This window comes from Oxyura jamaicensis, chromosome 20, assembly GCF_011077185.1.
Source record: "Oxyura jamaicensis isolate SHBP4307 breed ruddy duck chromosome 20, BPBGC_Ojam_1.0, whole genome shotgun sequence".
Lineage (NCBI taxonomy): Eukaryota > Metazoa > Chordata > Aves > Anseriformes > Anatidae > Oxyura > Oxyura jamaicensis.
The window spans coordinates 621,931-648,055 of record NC_048912.1 but is presented as its reverse complement, the minus strand read 5'-3'; the positions used below and the strand labels follow the sequence as shown (position 1 = coordinate 648,055).

Genomic DNA, 26,125 nt, shown 5'->3' with positions numbered 1-26,125 from the left:
CAATTATTTGCTCTGAAATTGTACCTTGGGGCTTTTAAGTGCCCTTCTGAGTCAAGACCAGAGTCTTTATCTTACAAATGTATACAGTTTCCAGCATAAAAAGTGAATTTGGGAAAATGATTGAATGAATAAATAGGAATGTTATCTTTCAAAGTGTTCTGTAATATTTCATGTAAAGTACTGTAGCAGAAGTTGCCTGACTATTTATTTTGTGGTTGTGCCCAGTAAACCTCCATGTCTGAGGGACACATCACTGCTGTCCTCTACCAGAAAGTCCCAAATTTCCCCCAGTATGATTCAACACATAAAAATGCATCCTCCCCTTCCTGTTAAACCTGAGGAGGTCTGCTGCGTGACATGTAATGTTTTGTGAATGCTCCAGCTTTGGGCAGTGATGAGTTCTAGCGCCTAAGACAGAAAAATAAACAGATTCGAGATTCCCCTCGTGAGGAAAGCTTGTTCTTGCCATGCAGGTAGTTTGGTGACACAGTGTACGACATCCCAAAGATAACACTGTAATGGCCCTGTCTCTTGGCTGAGGCCACTAATGCTTTTGTAACAGAAAATACTGTAGATGTTCCCATCTGCTAAGTAGCTGCCTTGTGGGTGGCTGCATTTCAGTGGAGCATAAAAACATCTCTCTCCCTCCTCAGCACAATGTGCGAGAATTAGCATAAGATGCTTTGAGATGTTCAGCTGTTTGGTGTCAGGAACGATTAGTCCAATTATCTATGGTAGATTCCTGACCACCTCAAAGCAATCCACACATGCCCTGTGCTAAATGGCAGCTTGTGTGAGGGAGGTACATTACAAACAAATTGGTGTCTGAGAGGCTCCCTCAGAAAGACAGTTGGGCTAACGTGCGTCAAATGACAGACCAAGGCAACAACAAGTAGACATACATATATAATAAGTACAATGGCCATAGACATGTTTGCACCATGAAGAAAATCATCACAATTTAGAATTCAGAAAATGATCAAATTCCAGATTTTTTAGTGCCAGGGAGCTCTATCTAACTTTCTATTAAAAACAAACAAAAATAAAACAAAACAAAATAAAATAAGATAAAATAAATAAAATAAAATTAAATTAAATTAAAATGGGAGGAAATGTACAAACATGAAATGGTACAGTGAACAGATGTGGTGCTTTTTTCCTTTTTTTTAAAGTCAAGAAATGCAGAAGTATTCTTATATTCTGTATTTTGTGCTGTGGACAGAAAAACATCTCAGTAGCTTTTGCTTTGTATTGTACCTTTTCTCTCCTTCTCTTCAGCTTTTCTAACAGCCACCTGAGCCAAAGTACAGGCCTGAATTTAGCAAGCAGAAAATCCCAAGCCTCTCTGTAGGGATTATACAACTCAGGCTTTCAAAGTAGACTGAGATAAGACAGTGTAAGGAAAGCCCTGAATCCACCTAATCTGTTTCCATGTGGTTTTCACTCTGTGGTCTGTGAATTTTTATAAGTATGTGTAGTATTTCAAAGATATCTCCAGAAAGTATCTAAGCAAAGTAAGCCCATTACCACTAAGCCTGAATTCACTACGGAGGAGGCTGGACTAATGTAAGAAAACTACTGGGGGGTCCACAAATTGTAAAAAGTTGAAAACCATTGCTCTGGTTACAAAACATGTGGTGGGGCAGCTGTTCTGGGAACAAAAGCAGTGAATTGCTGGTCTACGCCAATAAAGAGGCAGACTGGTTCAAAACTGGTCTTCCAGTGAGTATACACAGCTACTTGATTCAGAATATTTACTCAAAAAATTCAAGGTATGCAGTGATATAAGAAAAAGAACTAATACAGGAGGCTGCATGCTGGTAAAAATCAGCTGGCCCATAAAGAACATTAAAGGACTCCCTGATATTCCAGATACAGGCACCTACAAATACTACATTAGGCTGCATTAATTATTGACTTACACAACAGGCAAAGAATGAACTTGGGAAAGAAACAGATATGAAGTTTACAGTATTATCAGCAGCTGTTTTTTCCTGTCATTGTTTTCTTTGCTAATGTTCCTGCTCATTAAAACTAAGATGTTGGTTAGAACTTGGCTTTTGAAAAGACTGAAATTAAGTATAAGATGCTGCCAAAAGATAAGTGTCCTCCCTTCATTCCTATAACAATGACTAGGCTGCTTACATTTCAAATATTTTATTTATTTATTTATTTTTAAAGAAAGAAAAAAACAGAGAGATGTATGTTGGCACCACTAATCCCCCATGTCATCCTGGGTAGGGAATGCAGAAAGTTTACTCAGCACTGTAGATACATGTGTGTGTATGCAGTGGTCTCACTCTGGAGAGAAGGAGGCAGCCATTTGAGAACATGCACATCACTTGGGTGATCTCTCTAAAGCCTTGTTCAGTGAGTATGTTGTTTGGGAGGTGCTATAATATTGTGGCTCCAGCAGCATCCACGCTCCTGGGATCCTTCAGGCCAATGATGAAACTGTTGGTTCTCCTGGCCCCATGAACTAGGGAGATCACCTTGACTTTATCCACTTCATGGCCCCTGGCTATAAGACATTCAATATCTTCTTCAGGAAATTCACCTGTAGGGATTTTAAAAGAGGGGTTTGTAACTGAAAATACTGTTGCCTTTGATACAAAGCTCCGTCTTAATCCTGTTGGGATCTACAGTGTCTACAAAACTGCCTGTGGTGTTTTCAGGTGTCCCAGATAGTGTGAGCTGAGTGGCCAAGGAGGACCAGCATTCACCACTCTGAGCATGCTCTCAGCAGCAAAGGCTGCTCAGAGTTGGACAGTGTTCTGTGCAGGGAAGGAAATGAGAAGATCCTGAAGATCAGTCAAACGCATGGAAGACCCTCCTCTTTGGAAAAGGGGAAAAATACATTGTTGGCACAGATTGCTCAGGGAAGTTGTGGATGCCCCATCCCTGGAGGTGTTCAAGACTAGGTTGGACAAGGCCCTGAGCAACCTTATCTAGAGGGAGATGTCCCTGCCCATGGCAGGGGAGTTGGAACTGGATGGTCTTTAAGGTCCCTTCCAACCCAAACTGTTCTATGATTCTATGATCCTAATTCTTCTGTTTACAGAACTAAGGGCAGTCCCTGCTCTGATGAGCTCAATTTAAAATAATATTAATGGAATTAATCAAAGTAAGATACAAAGCAACTCAAAACAAATTACAGTAAACCAAGTTGCCAAATGACCAACTTTGTAAATTAGAATGTGATAAGCTTTCCAACCTTCCCTTTATGTAATTCTTAATCTTCCAGCCTAACTCAGGCTGTTCACTCTTCTGCTTTTATTTTGTTTATTTGGTGTTATGTAATTTTCATATGGATAGAAGTGCCTGAGGATACAAAACAGGGGATGCAGCTGGAGAAATCCAGCAGGCACACAAAAAATCCCATACATATACTTTGTATGGGTATACATACATATACCCATACATATATCTTGTTGATTCCAAATGTCCAAACCTACAAATTTTTGAAGTTTTGGATTTGCTTTAATTACATTTTAATTTTCAAGTCACACCTCACAGGCATTATTAGTTTTTCCTCTGAAATGGGAAGGCCTAGAAAATTTGGGTATTTTGTGTGAAATAAGAACAAAATATCATTTATGGCTCTCTGTGCTAAGATATGAGGCTTTATGAAAAACACCAAATAGACCAAGACTTGCAATAACAAGGACACAAGAACTGGCAGTACAGTCTCCAGTGTGTCAGCGTTGATGCTGAATTTCCAGTACTGTCAGCCTAAAAGCCTTGTCCTAAGCCTTGTCTTTTCCCCAGCTGCTGGAGTTAGAGAGACAGACTGGAAGGTGACAGAAGAGCATTTATGGCAGTGGTAATAAAGTGTGTGAAGATCTGCTACCTTTCATAACCTGTCTGGGTGAAGATGTGGTTACAATCATGTTTATCTGGATATATGCAGTGATGTAATATCAGATCATACAAATGGTTTTCAGGAAAGGACAAGGTTGCTGCTCAGAGGTGGGTTGGGACAGAGGGTGGGTTGGTGAGAAACATCCAAAAGAGTTGGAACAGGTGGTGTTGGAGGGGCCAGGGACCGTTCCCAAGACAACATGGCTCAGCAAGAGGTCCAAATTTTGATGAAGCTAGGTTACTACTTTTGTACGACCCCAAACCTGCTGCGCCCAACAGGTATCCTACAACATGGGGAGCTGTGCACTGGGCTATTGCACTTCCACAGCAGTGTGCTATGGAAATGGTGCTACTCTCCTGAACATGCCAGACCTCTAGACGGTACCACACCCAGCACCCATACTCACTGTCAACCTGCAAGGTGTTGGACTGAAGCTGTGGGTGAAGTCGACCAAGTGACAAACTTTCACTCAGATTCTTGTTAAGTGCTAAAACATTTACCAAAACCTGCGAGAGAATGAAAGATACTCAATAGTAAAAATGACAGCAGAAGTGAACTTCTTGAGCATCTCCCTAATGGCTCCAACATCTGCAGTTGCAGCAGGCAACGACGAATTTGAACTGCTTGCCAAAGTGCATGAACTAATGCAGGTTTTCACACACACCAAGAGAACCTTGAAATGCAGCCTGTGTATCACTGATAGAAAAATTGTACCTCTTCAGGATTGCATGGGCATTTTGTCACATAGTTACTGCTAACTTAGGAGAGTTTTAAGTCTGGAACTTGACATAATCTCTAAAAATGTATTTGTTACAGCCAGAAGATCAGTATGTTACTTCTCCTAACAAAACAATAGGAAACAATGGTTGGCTTTAATTTTGCCCTGAATGATGCTTTTCAAGAAGTAAGGAAAATGGGAGCCAACTTTCTTTTTAATAATCCAGTGCTGTTGCACATACAGTCATGCTACTGGCAAGTACTTCATCCAGTTACAAATAATAAATTATGAGGAGCTCCCCAAATTGTAGTGAGTGCTGAGCAGGGAGGAATTTAGTCTGGAGTGCACTAAAAAAAAAAAAAAAAAAAAAAAAAAGCTTTTCATAGGGTAAAGAGCTACCAGAGCTAAACAGGCTCGGATATTAGGATGGAAAATGTGCACTGCAGGAGACCCTCCCTTGGCGCTGAGCCCAGCAGCTGCTTGAGGGAGTGGGCACCCTGACACAGCACTGACCTGAACAATGCCGCTCAAGGCTTTGTCCCCGTTGTTAGCTCCTAGACACAGGTATGTCCCACACATTCCCACAGATGGTCTCACGATGGTGGGCAACAAGAAAGACAGGGGCCGTTTCCGAGGCTGAATGAGATTTTGCTGCAGATGAGGAAAAGACACACCAAAAAAAATCATCAAGCGGACAAAGGATTTGTTGATGTTTGAGTTGTGCAAGTTAACTTCTTACTCATTCTGTCTGAGCCAGCAATTACACCTCTGTAGTTTAATAAGGCTGCCATTGTCACTACTATGACAATGCTCTCTGATGTTAACAGGATCCAGCCTGTTTCTTGCCATGGCTCTCAAAGAAATTTTACAGAGGACATACAGAGCCATTCACCCACTCCCAAAGTATCAACTCAGAAAAGTGGGACAGTTTTGCAATACACAGCAAGAAGAATCAACAAGGCAGGACTAGAAGATACCAGTACTGGTCTGTAATTTTTTGTTTCCAAGAACTGAAGATTTTTCTTCTTCTGTTTATTACTGTTAAACCTGCAATGCAGTAATTCATGAAAAGAATTCTGAATTCAAGTTCCCAAAGGACAGTTGCTCTAGAGTGCATTTGAGCTTCAGGAAAAATCACAGAATCACAGAATTGTAGGGGTTGGAAGGGAACTTGGGAGATCATCAGGTCCAACCCCCCTGCCAAAGGAGGTTCCCTAGAGCAGGCTGCCCAGGTAGGTGCCCAGCCAGGTCTTGAATATCCCCAGAGAAGGAGACTCCACAACCTCCCTGGGCAGCCTGTTCCAGTGCTCCATCACCCTCACCGTGATGAATTTCTTTCGCATGTTGGTGCAGAACTTACTGTGCTCCATTTTGTGGCCATTACCCCTTGTCCTGTCCCCACAGACCACTGAAAAGAGGTTGGTCAAATCTCTCTGTCTCCCACACTTAAGGTATTTATAAACATCGATAAGGTGCCCCCTCAGTCTTCTCTTCTCAAGGCTAAACAGACCCAGGTCTCTCAGCCTTTCCTCATAGGGGAGATGCTCCGGGCCCCGTATCATCTTTGTGGCCCTCTGCTGGACTCTTTCCAGGAGATCCCTGTTTTTTTTGTAGAGGGGAGCCCAGAACTGGACACAGTACTCCAGGTGAGGCCTGACCAGGGCAGAGTAGAGGGGGAGGATCACCTCCCTTGATCTGCTGGCCACGCTCCTTTTCATGCACGCCAGAATCCCATTGGCCTTCTTGGCCACCAGGGCACACTGCTGGCTCATGGCCAACCTGTCGTCCACCAGGACCCCCAGGTCATTCTCCGCAGAGCTCCTCTCCAGCAGGTCATCCCCCAGCCTGTACTGATACATGCGGTTGTTCCTTCCCAGGTGCAGGACTCTACACTTGCTCTTGTTAAACTTCATTTGGTTTCTTCCTGCCCAGCTCTCCAGTGGTACACGTCTCGCTGCACAGCCTTCTGGCATGTCAGCCACTCCTCCCAGCTTTGTATCATCGGCGTACTTGCTGAGGGTGGATACTATTCCCTCATCAAGGTCATCGATGAAGATGTTGAACAAGACCGGACCCAGCACCAACCCCTGAGGAACACCGCTGGTCACAGGCCTCCAGCCAGACTCTGCACTGCCAGTCACCACCCTCTGAGCTCAGACAGTCAGTCAGTTCTCAACCCACCTTACTGTCCACTCATCTATCCCACACTTTCTCAGCTTTGCTAGCAGGATGTCATGGGAGACAGTATCGAAAGCCTTGCTGAAGTCAAGGTAGATGACATCCACTGCTCTCCCCCCATCTACCCAGCTGGTGATGCCACCATAGAAGGCAACGAGGTTGGTTGAGCAGGATTTCCCCCTGGTGAATCCATGCTGACTACTCTTCATAACCTTCTTCTCTTCCAATTGCTTGGAGATGGCCTCCAGAACAAGCTGTTCCCTTTCCAGGGACAGAGGTGAGACTGACTGGCCTGTAGTTTCATGGATCCTCCTTCTTGCCCTTTTTGGAGACCGGAGTGACATTGGCTATCCTCCAGTCTTCAGGCACAAAAATAGGTGCCTGAGACATGCAGCTGCACTATGCTGTTTGATAACATTGCATTATAGTGATAACTGATACACACAAAGCCTTCTGCTTACACTGTTTCAGTGGCTTGTATAATAAAAAGATAGAGAGAACTGTCTATAGAAAGCTCCTAAGTTATTAAGAAGGCAACAAACAGCCTCATCATTGTGGAGATGAGGAAAAAAAAAAAAAGTTGTGCAGGTAACTCAAATAAAAAAATTGTCATGTTGTTCATTACCGGCCTGGGAATGGAGTGGTTCATTGTTTTGTTTTGCCAGGAGAAGTCCAACATCTGGCTGTTCAGGAGGATTCCAGAAGGTGTTATTATTCCACTACCAAAGGGACGATTCAAAGAACTGAAAAGAAACAAGAAGAAATCTCATAATATTCCTCTCGTGATTCATTGTACACCTTGAGGCTTTCAGTCCTCCATTTTTTTTCTCCCATCTTGGCTTGACAGATAATTTTTTTTTTAATTATTATTTATTACTATTTTTTTTTCAGACGGTAAGATGTGTGCAGGAGGAGTCTCCATGTATTTAGGAGCAGGCACAGTGACCACATGGGTGATGGTGGGCCAGACCCTCCTTGTATTGAAGGATTCTCCTCTAGATGATGAGTCTGTCTCCATGCTGCTGAATTCATCACCTCTTTAGGGAGCAGACTCAGGACAAACCAGGAACACAAGGGCTGTGGGCAGAGTTAGTAAGGTTGCACAAGGCAGCACAGTACCTCAAAGCCTTCACAGCCCACATATCTCCATCCCACCTTCCCAATTCTTCTTGTTGCAGGACTAACTTGGACAGAGCAGCCCCATGAGGGCTCGGGGGCTTGGAAATGCTGTTTTTACTTTAAGGATCAATTCAAAATTTCTTCTGTGACCACAAATCTTGTCTAGAAAAGCACAACCTCTCTCACTAAACTTTACCTTTTGAGGCTCTCTGAGGGGCAGACCACGGGCTGATCCAACAAGCTAGAAGCTGCAGCTTTAGGCTAGGTGTGTTTGGGGGGGGGAAGCCTCCCACCCCCTGTGACAGAGCTTCAGGGATGGCTCCTTCCTGTCCTGCTGAAACTGCTTTATTCTCGCTGCTCCCACCCTCTGAGCATATTGTGAGAGAAACAACTCCTTTACCTTACAGCCACAACAATGAAGTCATCAGGCCCCATGACAAGAACCTGGCTGGCAGCAGGTCCACTCTCCACAGAGAAGTGTGGCAGGCGGAAATCAGACGAGAAAGACTGGGAGTCGTTAATCAGCTGGCGCAAGGAGTTAGCTTCTGATTTACTTCGGCAATGAGGGAGTGAAAGGGATAAGAATGGAATGAGCTTAGAATGCTTAACATCTCTTGGTGGGGGTACAATCTACATAGCTAAGGGCTGTGCTTCTCTGATGAGGCTGGTCCTAAGGACAGGGAGCTCCTCTGGTTCATCTGATGGAAGGAAATAAGATGGCTCAGTCCACGAAAGGAGGGAACACCATGAACCTCCCATGCTCTATCTGTGAGCACAAATTCACCCACTGATAGTCACGAGGTGTCACCACTGGTTGAGTGCTGGTCCTCTGAGTGCAGAGGAGGATGAGACAGATCCAGCACTGGCCACCAACTATGGCTAAACCTGGCTCTGAGGTAGGAGGCTGGGCTGAAGTCCTGAGGCTGGCCTCTGCTGCATCACTGGATGTACTGCAGAGATAGTTTGTCTGACCTCCTGAGAAGGAATAGTTAGAGGGCTCAGAAAGTGGGAGGAACTCTCAAGATCAAATTGGCTCCAGGAAACCTCTGTGTAAGGACAGTTGATGATTCATCTCCAGAGACCTGTAGTACCAGCTGTGATCCTTGTGGGAGAGTGAGCCCTAGGCTGGACACTCAAGGACTGACCTTTCCTCAGTAAAACAGTGGCAGAAAAACCTCAGGTCTCCCTGTGCACTGAAAAGAGCAAATCCCCAAACAATATCCAGATCAGACATCTTGCAACTACCAATGTGCCCATCAGCCTCAGACCTACCTCAACATGCCTTCTGCAGCATGAGTGACAGACACATCATCAGATGGGTCTCCCAGGTTGCTAGCTTGACTCAGGGCTACTTTTAATGTCTAAGTTGAACACACAAAGAAAGAAAGAAAGACATAGCATCATTTAGGTGGACCTGGAAATACCATCTTTGATACCCAAAAGAGAAGGTACCTGCTCTTCCAGCATGTTGGCTAAACCTTATGAACTCAAATGTCCACTTCAGTGAAAGGGCTGCCACATGGGTATGAGGACCAAGGGGCATCAGATTTTCATGGCAAACTGTATGCTGAGGGAGCCGAGTGTATCAAGCAGTATTTGTATATGTCCCACCTCCCAGGTGAGCTTGTCCAGTTGGCTTGCCCCAGCTCGGTGGTTCAGCTGTATTGCCAGCTGGCAGATGGAGGATGCCACTTTCTTTCTATTTCTATTCCTGAGTGGCCTCCACAACAGCAGAGATCGCACTGAATCCCAGTGGGACAGTGGGTCCTGGGCTTGCCATTGCCTCTGGGATGGCACTAGACTTTCAGTTTTCAGGTCATGCCATTTTCATTAAAGTTTCAAGACAGTTCATTTCCATTTTTACATGCACCGTTCACAAACAGCCTTTCCTGAAATGCTGTAATTTATCTTCCGAAGCACAGTTCAGAACATGATTAACTTCTGGGCAAGATGGTGTTTCTATGAGCCTCCTGGCCACCACAGCATAGGGGGGATGTACAAGCAGCTTGGTGGCCACAGAAGATCTCCCTTGAAACATGCAGAGCACATGTCCAACCCAAGGGCACAGGTTAAAGACCTCTTGGTCATGGCTGTCCCAAGGCTGGACGATTTGGTGTTGATCTAGCACTGAATCGTAGCCATGTGATCAGCCTTGCAATCCTGAGTAATCAGGGTTACACATGTTCTGAAGTGACTGCCCTTTATCTGGAGGTTGCTGCTCCTCACCTGCAACATGATAACAAGTGGGTGAAATTCTTGGCCCAGTGCAAGTGCAGAACAAGCAGATTCATTTAAAGCTCCCTAAAGAGTGCTCAAAAGTAACTTTGCAGTGTTGACCTTCTCTGCCTCTTCACAGTTCTAGCTGCATGTAACACCTCCAGTTGCTGTATTTTTACAAAGGCAAAACTTCCCTGCACCCACTGTCATGTCTCCTACAAAAGCCTCTGTAGCGTAAGAGGTGGAAGAAATTGGTGGGACGCCCTCAGTTGCTCTGGGGTCATTCTGCAGAGACAATCATGTATAAGAAGTGGGCAAAAGCTATAGTTTGGTCTTCTGTAAAAGCTCTGCTTTAGGTAGAAAGAGCTCAACTAAGCAGGAGGCTCCAGGATCTGCAACTACCTGAGGCAGCAGCACAGCTCAGATTTATACTTTAGCAGTCTATTTGCTCATTCTCCTCTGGGAATTACCTACTAACACTTTTGTACAACCAAGGAATAAATGAATTATTCTCCAGCAACCTAACAAATTCAGACAGGTGTTGAACCCCCTCTTACCTCTGCCATCCAGTGCAAGATATTCCCCCTGGATGCTTGACTTGAGATGTTAAAGCCCTCAAGGATGTTAAGTGCTGTGATCAGTGCAGGACCTGCATGTGGAGGTGGGGGAGTCAAAACAAGATGACCTGTTAAGGGAAGAAGAGAGAAATGAAGTTCAATTTTTAGATACTGTTCAGTGATAATTCTTTCCCATAAGGTAGTGTTCTTGAGAATGGGGAAGCCTGTTCAGATATCTGGGGAGATAATTAAAAAGTGTTTCCTAAAATATTCCTGTTGTGTCTTTCTGTTTCTTTAAGATGCATAAAGGAAGTCCAGAGAAGGATGTTTCTTTACATCTGAAATTCAATTCTTGTTAGTTGGCTGCATGGTTTCTGGACTTCAGTATGGCTGAATGGAGATGAAATGGGTTTGTAATGTTACAGCTGTAAGGAGAGTGAATACAGGGATTTCTATAAGAGTATGACATTTTAAAAACTTTTTGCATAAAACAAGCTTTTCTCCTTTGTAGATCAACTTTGGGCGTCATCTTCAGATGTAGGCAGTAGTGTGTGGTCCAGCTATGTCTAGACATTGCATCAATATGTGACCATGTTGCATCTTTACATAGTAAAATTCTATCAAAACACAATGGGTCACTACCAAGGAAAAAAAAAAAAAAGGCCCACTGGAAAGTGCTAGAAACTTCCTGAACCTCCTTTGATGCATAAGGCTCAGTAGGCAACAGAAGGAATCTCCCAGGAGGGCTTTTCTGAAGATGCTGTTACAGACTCTGTCACCTCCTGCCAGATGAAGCAAACTTTTAACTGCAGCTGTGTGGCAGTGGTTCAGGCAGCAGTGTTTACCTCGATATACCGTGTGGACAGGATTCTCCACTATGACGCTGTAATTGCTGAAGTCTTCCTCCACCAAGACTCCTCCGTAGTTGTGCACCTGAGTGGGAGAACAAGGCAGCGCATGCTGAGAAAGCTGGGTCAAGGCTTTCTGCAATCCTCATGCTGGCCTGGGTGAGCAATCACCGTGTTAAATACCAGTGAGATTCGTGAGCACTTCCAGTGCAATCCAGATGCTATTTTTTTCAGGATCCCTTGAAAAATCTGTGTTTTCATGGCCTTGGTGGCCTAGCTCACCATTCACTACCTTTGAAAGCTCTGCAACTCACCTCCAAAAGCTCACCCGCTGAGCTCACTCTAGCTATGCTGAAGAAGTTCTGCCTATCCATGAGGATGGGGATTTGCACTGCCTTGCAGCCTTCCCCCCCTACCAGGTGGCAAGGATGAGTATGTTAAAGGTTATGAAGCATTTGACTACTTCCAGGAAGTACCATGGGTGCAGCAGATGCCTATCACAAGAAAGCTTTAGCCCTCAATTCCCACCCTATTTTAGTTATTCCAGGTGATAGAAATGTTGATGTCTTTCTGTAATACTTTCCCAGAGGTATAACATACTGGTTCTGGTAATTCTCATGTATGCAGTAAAGGTGGGTAATTCCCTCCACTGCAGGTCTTCTATGGTTGAACCATGATGGAAATGAACCATCACTCTGCTGGCCTTAAAATCCCCTGACACAAGTAACACACTCAGTCAGTATACAGGTGGTACTGTGCTCATGTGCCACCTCTTTCTTGTCTTTCTCCCAAGAGAAGCCATGCAGGCTGTTAAGAGGTTCTGCTAGGGTGAGTCCTCTGGATTTCCATCCAGAAACACCTAACTTGGCAGGAAAACTTCTCCAGCAGAAGTGGTGGAATCACTGAAGCAGGAAAGCTAAAGTAGTGCGTATCTAGAGGGGTCAGCATGTCAAACCACCCCAAAACTGCAAAAGAAATTGTAGCTCCTCTGTGGAGAACCTGTTCCCTTCCTAAGGCGATCCTAGAGAGCCAGCCATGTTGCTCTCAGTGGATGAGATCAGCAGGCAGTTAGTTGCCTGTGCCAGGAGCTCCTGGAGCTCGGCCAAAGGAGAGCTGGGGCGAAGCAGCAAGGCATGGGGCAGGTGGAGTCAGAGGGTGCAGAAAGGACAGAAAACCCATTCAGCCACACACTGTAGACACCATCTCAAATTCCCTGGATAGCACTTTTCTGCACCAGTGCCTTCCCAGCTCATGATAGAAACAAAGAGCAGGGTGTTTCGGAGTTTTACCACCCCTTCCTTTGCTGAAACAATAAACATTGTGAAGCTGATGTGGGAAGCCAGCACTTTGCTCTGCAACTGAAGCTGGACGAGTACACTTGATCCAGAGCTTGCTGAGGTCCTTTGTGTTGCAAACCTGGGCCTTGGTCCTCCATGGAGAGCTTGCGTTTCCCTGCAGCAGCCCTCAGATCAGGGGAGTGGAGTGATAAAGCAGGGTTAGACTGTGGAGATGCACCACAAGCTTGGGACTTCTGTTCATTGTTCTCCACCTCTGCTGTGGTCCATGTGAACCACAGGAGAAGGTTTCCTAACACAGAGCTCACGTGTCTAAGGCTTGAGCTGAATAAGCCCAGACCAGATTACTGACGTGTTGAAGGAGCATCACCTGAACCATGATGGCAGGGGAAAATGGTCTCACTAACCACTCTGACTGCAGCTACACAGGTATAAAGTAGATTTCCAGTATAACTTACATAAAAATTGTCTTAGTATGTTCAAAAATATTCATCACCACTCCCACTCTGGCCACAGTAGTTTTTGTTGTTGTTGTTGTTGTTGTTTTTTACTGGAATAATACCTTGTTGTTGCCTTCTTTTCTAGAGCACCTCCAGCAACAGGAGTTAAACTTGGGCAAACCTAAGTGGAACCAAGACTGTCTGATCCTCCACCCACAAAGCTCACAGTTTTGTTTTCAAATCATCCTCCCAGAGCCTGTAACTCACACAGTCCCATTAACGACAACAATTTTCTTCTCACCAGTGGAGCACCTCTCCAATAAGGAGTGAGGAGCTGTCACGAACATTGCCTTAACACAGCCTGAAGTGGAAAGAGATTTTTTTTTTTTTTTTTTTTTTTTGCCTTTAAAAAAGCAGTCTGCCCTGGTTATAAAGAAAGGCATGGGTTTCTTTTCTGCAGACTGTAGAAATGATCTGTGTGTCACTTACACAGCAGCAGCGACAAGGACAGGAGAGAAAAAGGAGGCTGCATGCATTTGTCACCATTGTTGCACTGACACCTGGCTACAGCTTATCTCCAGGTGTTGTCCCAGCTTAAAGAGGTGATGTGGCAGGTGGCATTCCCATCCTAGGCTGTACTGTGCCTTGGGCAGAGACAAGCACAGATGTGTCTCACCTCAGAGATGATCTCCTGGGTCAAGTTACCGCTGTAGAAGGCTGATGCCCCTTCTGCTCCCACCAGCTCCAAAATGGCTGCGAGGTCCAGGCGCCTCACAAACATGCCAGGCAGCAAAGGCTGGTCGTCTGGCAGAAAGATCTCCCGGAATTTGTCAGAGTAGTTCAGGTCCTTCAGTTCAGTCAGAGCTTTGGCTGTGGGTGAGAAGGGGAGGGGCAGGGGAAGGACATCCAGAAACCCTAGGATGCATGGACATGCAGGGGACCTGGGGACTTGCTGCTGCCTTTTGCCATTTCCAAACCAGCAAGCCAGACTGCAGGGAGGTGGATTGCATCCCCACTGCAGCTAGGAAGGAAACCCAAAGAAACCCCACCACCTCCCCACCAGCCCTGGGGAAGGGCTCCAGGTTAGCTGTCACCACACTCCCCTCTTGTAGACTCCTGCTTTGACTCCCTCACTTCCCACCACCACCCATTTCCAGTTCCAAAGAACTCTGATACCCCATGCACAATCAATCACGTTCTCCCTCTCAAGCCCTGCCAACAGCCTGGCACCCTTGTGGTGGCCTCCTCTGCACTGAGCAGCCACCTTGACTCCCCAGCATGTGCTCACCCAAGTCATGTGTGACATTAAACCCATCCTGGGCGACAGCAGCCACAAGGTCCAGCAGCTTTGACCAGGGGAGCCTGCCAAAGGAGAGCAGAGGAGGAGCCGCGTGTCTTGGAGGTGCGTGGCACAGCCAGGGGAGCAGGCAGAGGCTGGCCTCTGCACCTGGGGACTCTCAGCACACCAGGCTGTAGGACCAGTTTGGCCAAAATGAGCACTGAGCTTTGTTGTTTCTTTTCAGCAGGATCATCACAGTGATCCATGTGTCCCAGAGGAAATGACAATGCAAGGATGGGGAAACGGGCATCTCTGGAGCAAAACCTCATATTCCTGAGCAGTTATTCAGACTCTCCCTTTTGCTGTCCGTGTAGGGCAACAAGGACAACCACATTTCTCAGTGTCGAGCTAAAGAGAGAGCTGCAAAATGTATGAAAATGCATGAAAATATTCTGCACATATTTCTAAGATAACATTAACTGTCTGTCTTGTTAGAAAACATTTGCTAGAATTTCACTTTGCAGAAAACCTGACCAAGCTGATTTGTTTATTTTGTTAAATAAAGCACCAAAACATGAAGGTACTTTTCAACACAAGCCTACAACTACCCCCTTACTAATGTTTTTGACTAGTGGCTGAGAGCACAGTCTGATGGTGAGGGGCTGCATACTCCCAGCTCCCCGGGGACCATGGGGCACAGCCTGAAGAAAGGCAGAGGGCTTACCTTCCATGCAACTGGTGTGCCTGGTGCATGCCTTGTATCATGCCTGGCACCCCCACCAGCAGACCTGGCTGTAGAAAAGGAATGATGAAAAAGAAGAGTAGAGTCTCCTTCCTGTGAGGACATGGTCCCCAGCTGCAAGTCAAGGAGCTGCAATTCATGCTCACATGGAAGTGTTTGCATGGTCTTTAGGAGAGGGGAAGGGATCTGTAGCAAGACACTAAATTAGGGAATAAGCCCTTGGAAGGAAAGAGGAAACTTCAATCCCAGTGTCAGCCCAACTTGGTGAGGAGAAATAACCCAGCAGAATGACACAGGACCTTGCTCCCTCCTGGAACTTCTGTTCTCCCAGCTCCCCCCTGCTGGAAGGAGATGCCTTATTCCCTGCCCTTGCTCCAAAGGACCTCCTTGCTCCCGAAGCCCTATACACTCCAGGCATTCCAGGGATGATGGAGTGTTTCACCCAGGCTCCCCATGTCTGTGGGGCATGGATGTCCCATGGTGGAATAGGTCTCCAGCCACTTCCCTGGGCATCTCCCACTGGGCCCAGGAGCTGCTGGGAGAGAACAGCTGGGGACACCAGCCAACTCTGACCTTGAGGGAGGGCTCCTCACCTTGGTGTCCTTCTGCAGGTCCCCTTCCAGACGGATGCCCAGGGGAGCCACCTCACGGAAGTCAATCACCTGGCTCCAGTTCTTCCGGATGTCGTGGACCAGCATCACCCCACCCCTGTGGCAAAAGCGGGGTCATGGCACGGCACTGTCTGTCCTGGCTGCAGCTGCTGCCATAAAGCCAGCACAAAGTGCGGGTCTGGTCTGACTGAGCCTGCAGCAAGGCCAGGTCAGTCCCTGACAGCCTGGCCAGAAAGCCACTGGCTCTGTTCCACTGCTGGGCTGGGACTGTGCAGGATTTTCTTTCTAATACTAGCTATTTTGCAACAAAGCAGGTGCTTTGCTTACAACGGAGCAACTTCCTGCCCAGCTTGGAGAAGCTATCGGGTGGTTTTATGCAATGCTCCCAGGACCTCCTGTGAAGCCAAGTGCACTGGGCCCATGTGGCTGCCAGCCCAGGGATGTACCGGGAGCAGGAGAGGAGTCGGGGCCAGCTGGACTCAGGCCTTGGGCTCCTGCTAACAAGAAGCAGAGTTTACAGAGGGCAGTGCTCGATCTCCGCAGGTGCTGGCATTGACCCTGGGTGCTGTGAGCTGCTGACACCCCGCATGGGGGCTCAGTCACCCACAGTCACTTTTCAACTCTCTCAAGCCTGCGGCTGGGACTGGCAGCTGCTACTGCAGGCACAGAATTTCCCTCACAGGGGGCTCTGTCCCTTGCTGCCATATTGGGCCCTTTCAGTGGCTGCAGCCTGGGGGAAGGTCAGTGTCCCTGTGTAGATGTGGACACGTCCACTGCCTGAGGCCAGAGTCCTGGTCCTGCATGCTGTAGCTTGGCAGGACAGGAGCACACATGGGGAACCAATGCGCTTGAGCCCACCCGCAGATGGCAGTGGTCACCACCTACCCGCCGATGCCCGACACATGGGGGTTCACTATTCCCGCGCAGAGGGCTGAGGCGATGGCTGCATCCACCGAGGAGCCCTGCTTGTTGAGCACCTTGATGCCCAGGGCTGTGCAGTGGGCAGCGTCTGTCACCACGGCACCATGCTGGAAGATCTGCCAGAGAGGAGACGGTTGTACCAGGCTCTCAACCCGCTTCGGCCAGGTAGCCACAGGGCCAAGCTGCTCCGCTCCCAACAGCCGCATTTTGAATTCCGGTAAGAAAGCAAATAATCAAAAAAATGCAAAGCTCCCTTTCTGCATTTGCAGCCAGGTCTGCCCTGCTAGGCATGAGGTGGAGAAGATGACCATGATGATTGGATGCCCCTCAGGCTACAGTTGAAAATGTTCTGCAGTGTATTTTTCCTGAGGATGGCATGACCCCACGACCACGCTGCCTTTGCTCTGCAGAGGAGCATTGCTCCATGGGAGGGTTTTGCAGAGGGGTCAGCTCTGATTTCAGCAATTCCCCTGCACAGATCCTTCCAAAGATGGACCCTGACATATGGATCCCTAAAACTCTGCAAGTAGAGATGCACAGACATTACCTCCTGCTCTAAGAGCAGCTCTTGAAAAGCATTCACATCTGGCTCTGACTATGGCTGGAGACACACTAGTGGGGCTGCCTGCTGCCCCCACATCACCCCCAGACCTGCTGGGCACAGCTGCCCCAGCATGGTGCAGGAGCTCAGACTTCAGTCTGACACCACCAATCATCCCCAGATCTTAAAAAAATCAACTTGTAAAAGATTTCAGACAAATCGGGATATTCTATGATTCTATGAATTTAGGACAGAATTGCTGAGAGAGGGACTCCACACCCAGGGTCTCACTGACACCTACCAGGGCTAAACCACTGGCAAGGAGGGAGATGATGGAACCTCTCCTGTTTTCAGAGCCAAAACCAACAGCATGCTGCAAAGCCAGTTTCATCTTACCTGAGGGTCTCCAAAATAGATCTGCATGATCAAGGCCACTGTGACCCCTGTGGCGAAGGTGAGGCAGGCAGTGATGATAACAGTCAGCCCGTCCTGCCGGCAGCTGCAGTCTCCGGAGAACGGGTCTTTGCTGGTCTCCCGTAGAGGGGACACATCCTGGCTGCCCATCTCTGAGGAGGACGAGGGCAGGCGCTGGAGACGCGCAGACTTCAGGAAGGAGTCTGGGTCTTTGTGAGCAGCAGGGAGAAAACAAGGGTTAGGTATTGAGCAACACAGGGCTCCTGTTGCAGTATTTACCCTGCACTAACATTACATGGAGCTGTGTCCAGCAAGGCTATTACCTTCCCTATTGATACTAGCTCTCAATAGACTTTCTGGCTCAGATGCTGCTCTGGGCTGTTTTATTGTTTCCTTCCTTTAGCTCTACCTATTCCAAGATGACTTCCCTGGAGATTAAGAGAAAAATAATACTACTACTAATAATAAAAGACAGAATTTCACAGAATCACAGAATAGTCTAGGTTGGAAGAGACCTCCAAGATCACCGAGTCCAACCTCTGACCTAATGCTAACAAATCTTCCACTAAACCATATCCCTAAGCTCTACATCTAAATGTCTTTTAAAGACCTTCAGGGATGGTGACTCAGCCACTTCCCTGGGCAGCCTATTCCAGTGACTAACAACCTGTTCAGTAAAGAAGTGCTTCCTAATATCCAACCTAAACCTCCCCTGGCGCAGCTTTAGCCCATTCCCCCTCGTCCTGTCACCAGGCATTTGTCTCCATTTTAGTCCGTTCATCAGCTTCCAGGGATGGACCCATTTGGATGGGTTCTAACACACGGCTGACTTGCAAACAGGTCTCAGAAATGCATCAGTACTGAAGAAGAGGAAATTCATATTTGAAACAGCAGCAGCCTTATTTGGAGCTATGCTTGAGCATCTGAGCAAAACAGAGGCCCAGGCACAGGAAACATCCACTGAAGCATGACAAAGTGGGGGCATAGAAGAGCAAACCTGCAAACTGGACCTCAGTGGGTCCTCCAGGCCTGGTTGCAGGACAGGCTCTGCTTGAATTCCTTCCTCTGGCTGACGAGGTCCCCTGTGAGTTCCAGCTGTGTGCTGAATGCCCAGCCCTGAGGTGGTGAATACAATGGGAAAGAGTTTTGGCCAGGCAGCAAGCAAGTCTCAGGGTGACTAAAAGGTCCGAAACATGCGTTGATTCTCTGCCCAGATCAGCTGCTGCCTTTGAGGTGGAGAGGAGGCCTGCTGAGCACACCCAGACAGCACAGATGGGCCCATCCTTGATGGGCACCACACGGCCCCGATCAGCTCAGGGCAGCCAGGAGGTCCTGGGGCTCCCCAAAGATGAGCAGGGCAGGAAGTGGAACACCCAGCAGCAAGGGTGAGGTGCTCAGGAATGCTCCCCACTGGTCTGCAGTGGGGCTGGCCTGGCCTGGGGGACCGTGAGCTGCTGGGGCCTAGCAGTAGTTTGGGGCATGAACCTAGAACTTTGGCTGGGGAGGTGAAGGCTGAGGGGTCCCTACAGGCCAGCTTGTCACTCGCTCTGCAGACATCCATGGGGTGGTGATGGTGGTGGCAGGGTTGTGTGCCTGTCCCCTCTGGGGCTTTTCTATTCTAGGGTCATTTCTGGTTTTGGTATCAAGCAAGCAGAAAGCCCCACAGCCCCACTGCATCTCTGCCTTCTCTGTCAGCAGCACCTCCCTGGGGGCTGCCACCCTGTCCTTCTGTGACAGTACCCCAGGGCCATGCTCAGCCCCAGGCAGGTCCCTGGGACCAGACAGGGGGATGGCAGCTGTAATTTCAGTAGCACTGTGACCAGGAGTAAGTCCCCACAGCCAGAGAATCTCCTTGGAATGAGATTAATCCCCTTTCACACCGCAGGGACCCAGGAGCAGGGCTGGGAAGGCCACAGAACCGGCACATCTGGTCCGATCATGTGGAGCTGCAGCTTGTGGGCAGGGGGACTCAGCTGAGGGTAAAGGGCTGGGGCATCCCTGGTGGGGGGTCAGAGATGCCTTGGCAAGGGGTGTCATGCACAGCTACAGGCATCCCACAGGGCCTTGGGCAGCTCACTCTGTGTGGCCATGGGTGCTGCATGGTGTACTGGGTCTGGCTGGGATGTTAACTTTCCCTGCAGCAGCCCATACAGTGCTGTGCTCTGCACTTGCAGCTAGGACAGCAGTGGTATCACAGCACTGTTGTGTCTGCTGCTGAGCAGTGCTGGCACAGCATCAGGACTTCTTCTAACCCCCAGAGCCAGCAGGCTGGGGGTGGGCAAGGTGAGGAAGGAACGTCACCAGGGCAGCTGACCTAAACCAACCAAAGGGATATTCCATACCATGTGGGGTCACACTCAGCAATAAAAGGTGGAAAAAGGAAGAAGAGGGGAGGGGTGGGCTCCCGTTGTGAAAACATCTGTCCTTCCAAACAATGGCTACATGCATTGAGGCCCTGCTGCAAGGACGTGGTCAAGCACGTGGTTGTTGGTGGGAAGTAGAGAAGAATTTCTTTCCTATGCACTTCCACGTGTCCTTTGCTTGTTTTTTGGTTGTTTGTTTTTCCCTTTTCCCCTTTCCCTTTTCCCTTTAGTTAAATTATTTAATTAATAATAATTTTCCCTTAATAATTATTTTTCCTTTAATTAAATTATCCTTATCTCAACCCGCGAGCTGTTTCTTTCCTTTTATTCTTCCCCTCCTCTTCTGAGGGGGTGAGAGAATGGTTGTGGTGGAGTTCAACTGCCTAGCAAGGTAAAACCACCATACATGTGGACAGCATGGCCGTGATTTGGCAGGAGGGGGCTGGTCTGGAGCACAGAGGGCAAGAAGAACCCTGCGTGGCCAATGTGCAAGTTCCTGTCCCAGCACCAGTGTTCCCCCTTCTCCCTTGCAAGAGAAGCCTACTTGGCTTCTGGAGCTGTACAGGAGGCCTGTTTTCTTGTGGGAACCGGTGCTGTGGGGACACAGGACCACTTTGGCTCAGGACATGCTGTGGTGGGGACAGCAAAGGCCAGAGTTTTTTGCACGCCCCAGTGAGCACTGCAACATGACACTCCACAGTCCTTTGGGGTGGTTCTCCCCATGGCCAACAGCACAACAGGGGACACCCCTGTTAGTGAGACCGTCTGTGTGGCATAAACCAAAGGTCTGGATTACCTCCTCTATGGGTTTGGCAGATAATGTGTCATGAAGAAGCATGGATGGCTTTTGCAACACATACACAGTGTCAAATGAGTGCGAGGCTCCACATGGCAGCACAGGAAATACAGTTCTTCCAGGTGGCACCTGGGGACACCAAGTGCCCGGAGTGGACACTCGCACCTGGCAGGACTCCTGCATAGCCCAAACCACAAAAACCTCTGCTCACGCCCCACACGCAAAACAAGAGATCTTGTGCTACTCCTGCCATACTGCCCATGGCAACTTCACCTTGCAGGGTCCAGTCACAGGGGAGTACTGGGAGGAATGGGATGAGAACAGACAATGAAAATCACTTGTGAGATGAGGCCTAGGACAAGGTGCGAGCGGCACCGACATCCACCTGCAGGTTATGGAGCAGTCCAGGAGCTGCATGCACTTGGCTGCAGAGCAATTTGTGAGCAGTTGTCACTCCTCAGACCCCAAATCCTGCTCCCTCAGCAAATCGGTCAGAGCAGGAGCAGGCCCTGAGACTAATGAAACCAGTGGCAGTCAGTGCCACTGCAGTCAGTGGTGCTACACAGGGAAGAGCTCAGGGATTGTGGTGGAGCATCAGGGAATCTTATGCAGCGAAGGTCTATGTTGCTTGTGGAAACATGAAATGGAGGAGGAAAAATTACTCTGGACTATTTACAAGAAAGCAATAAAATAAAAACAGGCAAAAGGTTTTCTCAAGGATAAAACGTACACCTGGCTTTATTAAAATCATGCATCTGGCAGGAAGGAGTGCTAGCTCTTTGCCAAAGTCCTTGTATCTGCTGCTAATACCAACTTCCAGGTCATTTCCAGTGCCTGCTATTCTAGGCACGTCCCAGCAAGACAAATGAGGGGCTCTGCAAGGACCGGGAAAAATAAGGATGTGGGAGCCCAGCAAGCTCCAGCTTACTGTGTACAGCATCAAGGCCAAGAAGGTACTACTCAGACCCCCTGGAGTACGTGGCCGAGGCAGACAGGATGAGCAACATCAGATGTTTGCAGTGGGAAAGGCTGAAATGTGGAAGCGAACTGTAAAATGAATGACACAGCTGTGATTTGATGGGATCTCCCATACCGATACACTCTGCCCGGGCAGTGAGGTGACAACGTGCGGAAGCCCCCACAGCAGCGGGGTTGCCGCGGCTCGGCGCGGGCCGTGCTGCCCGGAGCCCGCTGCCACGGTTCCGCCAGAGAGGAACACAGGGAGACGGCAGCAGCGTGGGGCCCCATCCCCTCCCGGCGGCAACCCCGGGGGAAGGCCGCGAGGGACCGGTTGACCTGGCGGCCCTGGCTCGCCCCCATGGCGCGGGCGGCGCCGGGGCCCTGGAAGGGACAGGGGACGCCGCGGGGCCGGGAGCATGCGGGGCCGGGCCGCCGCCCCTCACCCGTGTCCTGCTCGCCCAGGAACGCGTCCTCCTCCTTCCGAGCGCGGAGGCCGCCCTCGGCCGCGCCGCCCGCCTCCTCCTCGGGCAGGCGGGGGAAGCTGGTGATGCTCATGTAGTCCACAGGCGAGTAGGCGCCCAGGGCGCGCTGTCGGCCCCCCGCCGCCTCCGCCTCGGGCCCCGCCGCGCCCCCCAGCGCCGCCATCCCGCCCGGCTCCGCCGCCCGCGCCGCCGGAAGGGGCCGGGCCGCGCCGCGCCGCGCAGCGCTCCTCTCGGCGGCCGCTCGGCAGCGCCCCCTCTACCCCCCCGGGCCCCGCCTGCCTCCCGCGGGCCGGCGGCATCCATCCGCCGCTGCCGCCAAACCCCGCGCCGCGGACCCCAGGCCCGGCCCCGTCGCTCGCTCCGGTGCCGCCGAGCCCCGGGAAGGCCCGGAGTAGCCTCCGTGCGCCCCGCGACGAAGGAGCGCAGCCCGGCCGCCGGCCGCAGCCTCTCCCGGCCAGGCCCGGGGCCGCCCCCGGTCCGCCAGGCAAGGGCCCTCGCTGCTGCCGAGGGGCAGCGCCTGGCGGCCGCGGCACGTCACCCAAGGAGCTGCTGGCCAGCGTCAGGGGGAAGAGGCTGGGCCACGGCTCGTAGATGGGCTCCCCCGCGCTGCCGGAGGAGGGTGCGCCCCACCGTAAGGCGGCATTGCCACAGGAAGGTGAGTGCAAAGGCCGGAGGAGGATGCAGTCCTTAAACCTCCTCAATGCTTCAGTGGCTGACCTAAAAAATACCAGTAAAATAACTGGAAGATAGAAGAGGTTGTTTCGCTCTGGGCTGACCAAAACACTATGCAAATTAGTTCCCTGTACCCCTATGACAACACAGGACTGTCTCTCTCAGCTTGACATGTGCAGCTTAGCTGCTGAGTCTGCAAAGTTCATCCTTTGCCCTGCTTTATCCTGGACATCTGCTGCTTTTGTAAACAGAACATGTTGAATGATGATGGGCTGTTTGGCTCTGGGAAGTCCCCTGAGGTACATGTCCTACTTGCCTCTAAGGAGCTAGCTAATGCCCCCTGCCCTTCTGAGGCTCAAACACACAAGAAGCTCTCCTGGCTTGCTTAACGCTCCGTGATGCAGGCAGATGTAAACATTACTGTACTCCATCGTCAACAGACATTGATTTAAGGACATCACAAGCTCTGTTAAACAGTGATGTCAGTAAACTCCTTTGCTGGACCAAAACCACAGATAACAAACACGCACCATGCTGTGTACTCAGCCATAACTCAGCCACTGCAGAGCTACACCACATTGACAGCAGCTGTTATAGCTAGGGTCTGACAGCTCTAGAAAGACCACAAAAAGCTTCTGCCAGTTCCACACCAGCTCCTCGCCTCACAATAAAGTCAGGGAATATCTTCCTCATGCTCCTTCCTGCCAGGGACCCACAACTTTTTGCTGAGAGCCAAATGATATTCCTACAGGGCTGCATCCAGCAGTGTTTCACAGAGCCTGCAAGGAGTACAGCATCCTCTCTGCACCATCATGTGGACCCTGAAGGATGTGGCTTCCTGATGGAACTGTCCCAACAGCTGCAGCTTGCACAGCTTAACTCTCTGACTCCTTTTCTCCACAGCTCCATGGCAGCAGACTTCCACCAGCCATCAGCTTAGTCACCCACTCTTCAAGGAGTGGGGAAAGCAAAGCAAGCATGCTCATAGTGCCAGTACCAAAATTGCTGAGCACAACAGTGCTGTCCAAATGCACTGCACTGCCTCATCCTGGCTGTTGCTGCTTTTCATGCTTCATGTTTTCTCCTAGACCATTCCTCTGTCAGTCCCCCGAGGTTCTGCAAAAATACCTTGTTTTTACAGTGCTCATCATTGAAAGATGCCCAGCTCCACTCTGTAGGCTGCCCCATCCCCTTGGGCTTCTTAAAGTTGATCTCATTTCTTTCAGAGCAGATGCCGTGATATTAGTTCTCTTAGAGACCAGCACTAGAGGAACTTGCTTCCAGCCACTGAGGTACTCCTTAAAGCAGAAACCTTAAGAGATTGAAAACTTGCCATTTAGCAACTGCAGTCACCAATGTAAATTACCAGGAGCTTTGAGGAGATCCAGAAACCAATGTCTCTTCCACATGGTCACAGTCCTCAACAGAGGATCCCCCTCAGCTCAGGCTGGCAGCTTCTGTCCAGCAGAGTAGTAGAGAACTGCGAAGACCAAGAAACTTAACTGGCGAGGCTGTGAGCAATTAAGGAATTGAGGCAAAAGGCAGATAAGCAACTCTCCTGTTTTCCACTCTTTCACTCTTCAGGTTTTATAATGGTGCTTGAAGTCATGCACTGGACCAGACAGACGGGGGCATGCTGCAATGCAGCAGTGGCTCTGCCACGATTGCGTGTCACCATGCAGGGGCTGAAGAGGCAGAACAGCTTATACAGAGGCAACATGTGGCTTAACCTTCTTAATCACCCATTAAAGCATGGATATAAGCATTAGCTACCTACTTACATTAGAAATGTGTCTAACCACTTCTGAAAGCATTGCAGTCAAGCCTACAATACAAGAGACCTAAGAATCCCAGAGAACTGCAAGCTAAAATAATTTACCAAAATTAAAACTCTTAACGGAATCCCGCATTCCCAACATTTTGCAGAACTTCAAAGACCAGAGCATACAGAAGCTCCACAGTGGATTAGTCAGGCCACATTTATTACAGCATTTCAAGTATACAGTGATGTTACTGATGGCTGAGATGCAAACGATACCAGCAGCAAAGGGTGACCTAGAACTACCAGGCTATGTAGTTCTCATGGGATATTAATGCTTTCTTTTCCTCTTATTTCAGCTGAAAGCATCAGACTGAAAGGTTGAGCGAGTTTGGGAATGGGGAGAGCAAATATAGAAGTTTTTATTTGAGATAATTTAAATTGACAGCTTTCACGTAGCAGAAGCTGTCTGCTATTGCACTCTTCCCTCTGCATCCCAAGGATCTAAGATAGCCAGGTGCATCTTTTTCACCAAAAACAGACAGCATTTTCCCCAGTAAGAACAGAGGCCTGCATAGGTGGGTGATTCTGGAGCCCCAGCTCAGCACTTGGAGAGCTAGATCCCTGATTTTGCACAGTCACATGTAAGAACCAAGCTATTGGACTTCCGCCAACAAGGAAGTAACACAGACTTTCACTAAAATCATACCAAAACTCCTTACTATAAGGCAGCTTCAGGTCAGTATCCTTTTTGGGTGCAGCACGAGCTGTTTAGAAAAATGAGGACTACATGGCAGCTAGACTGCAGGGTCCTCTGACAAAAACAAGCACTGTGCATGCTTTCCAAGATCTATTTCTGAAATACAGGTCCTTACAAATATTTTAAAGCAGAGACTACTCCCCCATTGATGCACAAATTCCCCAAAACTAGGGAAGAACTGAGCTATGAAGTGACCAACTCAAAGAGCACCCTTCAAACCAGAGATAATGCACTATATATTGAATGTGCCTGATTTGCAAGCTAGTAATTCTGCATTGAAGATATTAGCTGCCTCAACTGTGTATTATTCTCTTGCGTTAATTAGCACTGAGCGTCTGAAGCCAGCTGAAATCAAGAATTAAAATAAAAAATTAGAATTTACATACATAACATTAAATATGTACTTCCAGAATGACTGTTCTTTAAGACTGCTGAGCTCTGAAGTAAATGCTGGCAACTTCATAGTCAGGCCAGCAGAATGCAGTTGTGTTTCCAAACCTCCCAAACACATCTCACAAGTTAAACATTCACTAACCAAATTAATCACAACTCATTCTAGCAAAGTTGCTTAAAGGTTTGTCTTCAGCAAAG

At 48.7% G+C, this 26,125-nt stretch overlaps 1 protein-coding gene and 1 long non-coding RNA gene across 3 annotated transcripts; one reads left to right on the top strand and one right to left on the bottom strand.

Annotated features, from left to right (window-relative positions):
* GGT7 (gamma-glutamyltransferase 7) lies at positions 1-22,543 on the bottom strand. 2 transcript variants are annotated; one of them, XM_035344324.1, is made up of 15 exons: positions 22,305-22,543; positions 17,725-17,951; positions 16,752-16,903; positions 15,849-15,963; positions 15,238-15,305; positions 14,523-14,596; positions 13,911-14,104; positions 11,497-11,584; positions 10,652-10,779; positions 9,150-9,238; positions 8,278-8,430; positions 7,384-7,501; positions 5,094-5,231; positions 4,269-4,368; positions 1-2,557 (listed from the first exon to the last, which is right to left on the bottom strand). In XM_035344324.1, exons 1-15 carry the CDS (start codon positions 22,504-22,506, stop codon positions 2,394-2,396), a joined length of 2,010 nt encoding a protein of 669 aa, XP_035200215.1. In that variant the 5' UTR covers positions 22,507-22,543; the 3' UTR covers positions 1-2,393. The 2 variants fall into 2 exon arrangements, with proteins under 2 accessions (XP_035200215.1, XP_035200216.1); XM_035344325.1 differs by lacking the exon at positions 22,305-22,543 and adding an exon at positions 18,066-18,163.
* On the top strand, positions 2,946-25,472 carry LOC118176992. Its single transcript, XR_004755623.1, has 4 exons — positions 2,946-2,960; positions 11,197-11,198; positions 11,409-11,413; positions 25,093-25,472. It is a non-coding gene; the product is annotated as an uncharacterized LOC118176992 (long non-coding RNA).
* The last annotated feature ends 653 nt before the right edge of the window (positions 25,473-26,125 follow it).